Here is a 7,513-nt window from a genome sequence, read left to right on the forward strand (position 1 = left end):
TGTCCCAGTTCCTGCCACAACCTAGCAGTTCAAAAGTATGTAAAAATGTGAGTAGATGAATAGGTACCACCACGGTGGAAAGGTAACAACGTTCCCTGTTTAGTTGCACTGGCCACATGACCATGGAAACTGTCTACGGACAAACACTGGCTCTATGGCTTGGAAGCGGGGATGAGCACCGCACCCTAGAGTCGGACACAACTGGATTAAATGTCAAGGGGAACCTTTACCTTTACCTAACCTCATGTCCTCTAGGGGCCAAAAATTAGTTTCAAAAACTTACAACACTATTTCAAAGACAGATAGGGTTTATAAAATGTAGATGATACATCAAACTGTTCTTTTTAGCTTTTATCTTAGAACGTCAGGGTTTGTTTAAATTAATAAAATTTAGAGAAATTAAAAAGTAATAGTGGCTAAGCTGTTTAAAATACTTGGTTTTGACTGCTATTAATGAGATGACTAGTTGAATATATTTGACAAATTTCTCAGTGTGCCATTCCTAGTGATGTAAGGTACTGTATTTTAGTGATGCAGATCTATAAAGCTACAGACCCATAATTAAACATTTGCCTTTTTTGAAAAGTTACATGAGATTTAAAATCAGATTTGTATTTCCTCTATGTATAACTAAACCCTGAACATTTTCTTTTGAATCAGACTGGCTCTTACCAAATTGGATATCTTGGATGTATTTCCTGAAATTAAAGTTGGTATTGCTTACAAAATAGATGATGAAATCATACCTCATTTTCCAGGTGAGTGTGTGTGAGAATGTGTGTATCCATACTTGTGTGTTTTCATACTATACATTTACCACTAAGTTTAATGTTATGAGTGCTCCAGAAAATATCTCAGCATTATGGTGGTACAGTTCTCCTGTAATGATTTTGCAGTCTCCAATAAGAATAGCAGTTACGTATGCTACAGAATAACAGATTAGTCCATTTTCTTTTCTGTTGCCTTTTCCTTTGTCTCCTCTGTAAATAAAGTATTAGGATAGTTTCATATTCTTAACCAGAATACATCTGTTCCTGAAAGATAAGAAACATCAGACTTGCTTTTTTCCCATTGTGATGGATTACAATGGAACCTCTACATACAAACTTAATCCGTCCCACAAAAAGTTTGTTAGTTGAAATGTTCCTAAGTAGAAGCAAAATTTCCCATAGGAATTCATTGAAAACCATTTAATCCATTCCAGCTGTTTTTCGTTCTTATCTAGAGGCGCCGTTCTTAAATTGAAGCGTTAGTTCCCATAGGAACTAATGCAAAGCCGGTTAATCTGTCCTCTACCACTAGAGGGAAAAATGGTCTTCTTTTGACCTAAGATGAATTTAGGTTTAAAAAAGGGCAGAAAAGGAGGGGGGGGGGACACACCTTCTAAACAGAACACCTTTAAAAACAAGCACCTTTTAGCTTAAATAAAGGGCAAGAGAACATCTTTTGAACAGAACACCTTTTTTTAAAAAGCACATTTTAAAGCCAAGCACCTTTTAGGTAAAAAAGGGCAGGAAAGGAGGGAGGGAGGGGAACACTTTAAAAAACAGAACACCTTGAAAAGCACCTTTTAAGCCAAGCCAAGCACCTTTTAGGTAAAAAAAAAAGGGGCAGGATAGGAGGGAGGGAGAGAGGGAACAATGGGGAAAAGAAGAAAGAAGGTCATCACTGGGGCACACAGACCCCTCAGACAAAGGTTTGTGCTTTTAAGCACAAAAAGAGAGAAGACATAGAGAGAGAAGACAGTGGGGGGAGGGGAGAGAGTTTAGAGGCTAAAACACATTTTAAACCCACACATTTTAACAACATTTTTAAACCCATCAACTTTTAAACAAAACACATTTTAAAACGAAACGAGCAATTTTTAAACTCACCCACTAACACCTTATAAAACAAAAGAGAGGTCACTTAGATTTCGGTATCTTCTGGAGGACATCACTGTGACTTCTGGCTGGAGGATGGTGAGATGGCCATCACTGTGAGGCAGAGGCCCCTCCTATGGGTCATCTTCTCCAGGAGTTCCCTGTCGCTGTCTCTTGGCTGCAGGCTCTATCCGAGTGAAAAATTTGTCCAATTTTGTCTGTTTCATCCTGCGCTGCAGAATCTTTCTGAGGTGGCTGACCGCGTTGTCAATTCACCATGTCCATAACATCCTGTCAGTCTTGTTTGGGTGCTGCCCCTCAAAGAAGTCCTGGCACTCGGTCCATTTCTTGCAGATGGATTTTATCTTCTCGCTGCTAACCTGCGGTGCCTCTTCCTCAGTGGAAAGCTCCTCCACAAAAGCCTTGTGCTGCTCCGTTTGCAGTTCTGCAAGTTCTTCTGTGGTCAGCTCTTCTTTGTGGTCTTCAACCAGCTCCTTTACATCGTCCTCGTCTACATCCAGACCCATGCCTTCACCCATGGAGACGATATCCCTCACTACTTGTTCACCAGTCACCTCAGTGCCACTGTCTGTGACACATTCTGGCCACAGTTTCTTCCAGGCTGAGTTCAAGGTCGAAGTTGTGACATCTTGCCAGGCCTCGTCGATGAGTCTGACACTGTGGAGGACATTGAAATGGATCCTCCAGAAATCTTTCAGGGTCAAGGACATCTCCTTGATGACATTGAAGCACCTGGTGAAGAGTGCCTTTGTGTACAGTACAGCTCCTTGAAGTTGCTGGTCACTTGCTGGTCCATGGGCTGCAGAAGAGGTGTTGTGGGGGAGGAACTTGACCCTGATGAAATCCTCGTCAATATCATCCACCAAGAATGGGTGTGTCAGGGCATTGTCCATCAGAAGAAGGCACCTCTCAGGAAGCTGGTTGTCCCAAAGATATTCCTTCACAGTGGGTGCAAAGACTTCATAGAGCCATTCCATAAACAGCTGCCTTGTCATCCAAGCTCTTCAGTTGGCTCTCCACATGGCAGGCAGTGTGGCCTTGTTAACTTTCTCTCAGTGGAATGGGAGAGGAGTCTGGGAGTGGTGCACCAGCAGAGGCTTGATCTTCAGATTGCCGGTGGCGTTGGCACAGAACAAAAGGGTCAATCTGTCCTTTTGTGGGGTTTGTCGGGTTTTTGGCCTGGCATTTTCTGTTCCTCCTGAGCAATGTAGGTTCTCCTGGGCATCTTCTTCCAGAATAGCTCTGTCTAAACACAGTTGAAGACTTGCTGTGGGAGATAGTCTTTTTCCTTGATGAATTGGGCAGACTCCAACTTGCAGGCTTCTGCAGCATCATGGTCAGAACTTGCAGCCTCCCCATGTCTTGTAACGCAGTCGATGCCACTTCTCTTTTGGAACTTCTGAAACCACCTCCTGTTGGCTCTGAATTCTTCTTGTGCTGCACTTCCAGAGGGTTTCTTTCCATTAAATCACTGTGCAGCTTCTTCGCTTTTTCACAGATCTTGGCTCCACTGATGCATTCCCCTTCCAACTGTTTCTCGTTGATCCAGACCGGTAAAAGTTTTTCCACTTCTTCCATCAGGTGTGGCCTTTTCTTTGATAGGATTGCGACTCCTTTTGCAACATCAATGTCTTTCAAGACATCTTTCTTCTTTAAGATGGTGCCGATGGTTGACTTTGCCATCTTGTATTCAGCAGCCAGTTCCATCACACGCATACCAGCTTCATGCTTTTTGATGATGTCCTTTTTTGTTTCAATGGATATGATAAAAAATTTTTGCCTTTGCCCTGTTCTTTCTTTGGAGCCATGACTATGTACTGTTCAGCACACCACAGTACACAAACCCAAAAAGGCACAGAATCCAGCAACCATTATTCAAGCCGCACATCACAAAAAGAGAGCATGGGGGGGTAGAGACTTGAGTCTAAATTCCGTTTTAAAGCCTGCTTGCACCAGCAGTCAGCAACCATTACTGTATTCCAGCACAGAACTCATCTCAAAAAGAGAGCATGGGGGCAGTTAAGACAATGGGTGTGGGGTGGGGGGAGGCCTTGAGTCTACGGTAGACTCTATTTTAAAACTCTTATTTTAAACTCCATTTTAAAACCTGCCTGCTTGCATCAACAACCAGCAATCATCATTACAGCAAACAGATCCCCAAAGAAAAGAAGACTTGGGAGTCACATTTAAAAAAAAAAGAGAGGTCATGGTATACAAACCCTAGAAGCCAGAGAATGCAAAAATAAATAAATTTTACATTTTAAAACTACAGTCTAATTTTCACATTTAATTTAAATTTAATATTACAGTCTACTTTTTACATTTTAAATCCACACTGCAAGACCCATCAGGGCACAGAAACAACCCCCCACACCTAGCCCTACCCCCCCCACCAAGCTGCAAAAAACCCTGTACAGTACAGTAAATACAGTGCACTCATACAGAACAGGCAGTCTGTCTCTGTTTAAAAAAAGGAAGTTGAAAAATCAAAAATTAAAAAAAGCCAAAAAATACAGTCCGTACAGTACAGTACCAGGCAGTACTGTACAGTACCAGGCAGTACCAGGTAGTCTGAAGACTCTCTCCCTGTCCGCTCTCTAACCGCTTGGATGAGTGATGTTGCAGACAAGCAGCCTCTTCGCTGGCCAATGGTCAACTGAAAGTTCAAATTTTGCACTTTCCCCGCCTCCCCCAAGGTTTTTTTCTTCATATGTTGAAGGTCCGTTCGCAAGTACAAGCAAAATTTTCCGAACAGAGCTGTTCCTAAGTTGGTTTGTTCGTAGGTAGAGACGTTTGTAAGTAGAGGTTCCACTGTATCTGCGATAAAAATATGGCCAGAATCTTAGTGCTTTCATATGCCAATGTAGATGAAATGGTGTAAATCTCTTGACAATTTGTTGTTAGTTAAGAAATACAGGCTTATATTGATTGTTGTGTACCAAGTCATATGACTGGTGCAAGATGAGATATACAAATGTTGACTGCTTCACTGGCGACAATCTGCTGTACCATAATAAGATTCTATGAAATGGTTACCTCTTTTATTCCTTTGTTCACTTGTAATTGCAGTTTCCTCACCTGAGTAATTGATTAGTCTGATTTAACTGGTAACTAGAATTAGAGTAAAATTTTTGTAGCAGTTTTATGTTGATGTATTGATGGTGTTCTTTCTTCTTAGCAAACCAAGAAGTCTTAAATAAAGTACAAGTTCAGTATGAAACCTTCCCAGGGTGGAAAACAGACATATCAAATGCAAGAACCTTTGATGAACTGCCTATAAATGCACAAAACTATGTTCGATTTATAGAAATGGAGCTAGGTGTTCCAGGTAGGATTCATTTGTACACCCTTCAGAGAAAGACGTCCTGTTGACAAAGGGCAGAATCCTGTTGTTATAACTTTGCATGATGTAACCAAGATGTGGTGCTGGAAACATCTAATTTATAGTGTTTATGTTTCTGTCCTCCTCCTTTAAGGTTCTCAGGCTCCCTAGGACTCCCTTTTGCCCTGGGGAAACCTCAAAGGGGGAGCTTTGAATACTAATGCTGCTGGATTGCTGTTGGTTCAGAGTTACCTAACTGGATTTTGCCTAGAGAATGTTCTTGTTAGCTATTTTTTACTTTGCTCTCTCATAGATTTTGCTCTATATACACATTTGCGAAACCATGATCAGTAAAATGACACTAAGGGTCTGCATACTATTTTATAATAGTATATAGTCTCTCCTGCAAGTCACAATCAGTGACAGAGTAGCTCCAAGGAATCTTAAGGTCTCAGCTTATTTCTAGATCTCTTCATGTTCTTGACTTCTAAAAAGGGAATTGGTTTAGAGGCAATAATTTAAGACAACAGTTTTAGTTGATTGGGAAGATCCTTTTGAACTATTGTGAGTTATTAGAGATGAGTAGCCTACAATTAGTGTTCTCTAATAACTCTGTTCTCCACGGATTGCTGCCTTGTCATGGCGAAGGGGCTTCAGTAATTCAGAAAAGCTATGAGCTGTGCAGTGCAGGGACAGCCAAGATGGACAGGTCATAGTAGAGAGTTCTGACTAAATGCAATCCACCTGTAGCAGGAACTGGCAAGCCACTCCAGTATCTTTGCCAAGAAACCTCCATGAACAGAAACAAAAGGCTAAAAGATACGATGCTGGAAGTGATCCCCTCAGGTCAGACGACGTCCAACATGGTACTGAGGAACAGCAAAGGATAAGTACAAGTAACTCCAGAGCTAATGAAGTGGTTGGGCCAAAGCCAAAAGGGCGCTCAGCTGCAGACGTGCCTGGAAATGAAAGGAAAGTCTGATACTCCCAAAAAAAAAAAAAATACTGCATAGGAACCTGGAATGTAAGATCTATAAACCCTGGTGAGCTAACTGTGGTCAAACAGGAGATGGCAAGAATAAACATTGAGATCCTGGGCGTCAGTAAACGAAAATGGATGGCAATGGGCAAATTCAGTTCGGACAATTATAATATGTACTATTGTGGGCAAGAATCCCATAGAAGAAATGGAGTAGCCCTCATAGTCTACAAAAGAGTGGGAAAAGCAGTACTGGGATATAATCTCAAAAATGATAGAATGATTTCAATTTCCAAGGCACACCTTTCAGCAGCACAGTAATCCAAGTTTATGCACCAATTACCGATGCTGAACAGGCTGAAATTGACTAATTCTATGAAGACTCACAAGACCTTCTAGAACTGACACCAAAGAAAGATATTCTTGCCGTTAAAGGGGACCCGGAATGCTAAAGTAGGGAGCCAAGAGATAAAAAGAACAACAGGTAAGTTTGGCCTTAGATTTCAAAACGAAGCAGGGCAAAGGCTAATAGAGTTTTGTCAACACTCTTTTCCAAAAACACAAGAGGCGACTCTACACATGGATATCACCAGATGGGCAATACCAAAATCAGATTGATTATATTCTCTGCAGCCAACGATGGGGAAGCTCTACACAGTCAGCAAAAAGAAGATCTGGAGCTGATTCTGGCTCTGATCATCAGCTTCTTATAGCAAAATTCAAGCTTAAACTGAAGAAAGTAGGAAAAACACTGGGCTAGTCAGGTATAATCTAAACCAAATCCCGTATGAATACACAGTGGAAGTGAAGAACAGATTTAAAGGAACTAGATTTGGTGGACAGTGTGCCTGAAGAATTATGGATGGACACATTATATAGGAGGCAGCAACAAAAATGCTAGGGACCTAACAGAAGTAGAAGGCATCAAGAAGAGGTGGCAAGAATACACAGAGGAATTATACCAGAAAGATCTGGATGTCCTGGACCACCCAGATAGTGTGGCTGCTGACCTTGAGCCAGACATCCTCCAGAGCGAAGTCAAGTGGGCCTTAGGTAGCATGGCTAACAAAAAGGCCAGTGGAGGTGACGGCATTCCAGTTGAACTATTTAAAATCTTAAAATATGACACTGTTAAGGTGCTACACTCAAGATGCCAGCAAGTTTGGAAAACTCAGCAGTGGCCAGATGATCAGAAAAGATCAGTTTACATCCCAATCCCAAAGAAGGGCAGTGCCAAAGAATGCTCCAACTAACGTTCAAATGCACTCATTTCACATGCTAGCAAGGTTATGCTAAAAATCCTATTTATTTATTTATTTATTTATTGGA

The 7,513-nt window shown here is 41.5% G+C and overlaps 1 protein-coding gene across 8 annotated transcripts in view; it reads left to right on the plus strand.

Moving 5' to 3' along the window:
• ADSS2 (adenylosuccinate synthase 2) overlaps positions 1-7,513 on the plus strand; it is a 53,529-nt gene that overhangs the window by 40,567 nt on the left and 5,449 nt on the right. For all 8 annotated transcript variants that reach the window (XR_012084583.2, XR_012084582.2, XR_012084584.2 and 5 more), the window contains 2 exons: positions 661-758; positions 5,062-5,211. Coding sequence is in view for 5 of the 8 variants with exons in the window: in XM_020787829.3 (XP_020643488.2) it covers positions 661-758; positions 5,062-5,211 (248 nt within the window). In the remaining 3 variants the exon portion in view is untranslated. The remainder of the gene's footprint in view (positions 1-660; positions 759-5,061; positions 5,212-7,513) is intronic.

This window comes from Pogona vitticeps, chromosome 1 (assembly GCF_051106095.1).
Source record: "Pogona vitticeps strain Pit_001003342236 chromosome 1, PviZW2.1, whole genome shotgun sequence".
Classification (NCBI taxonomy): domain Eukaryota; kingdom Metazoa; phylum Chordata; class Lepidosauria; order Squamata; family Agamidae; genus Pogona; species Pogona vitticeps.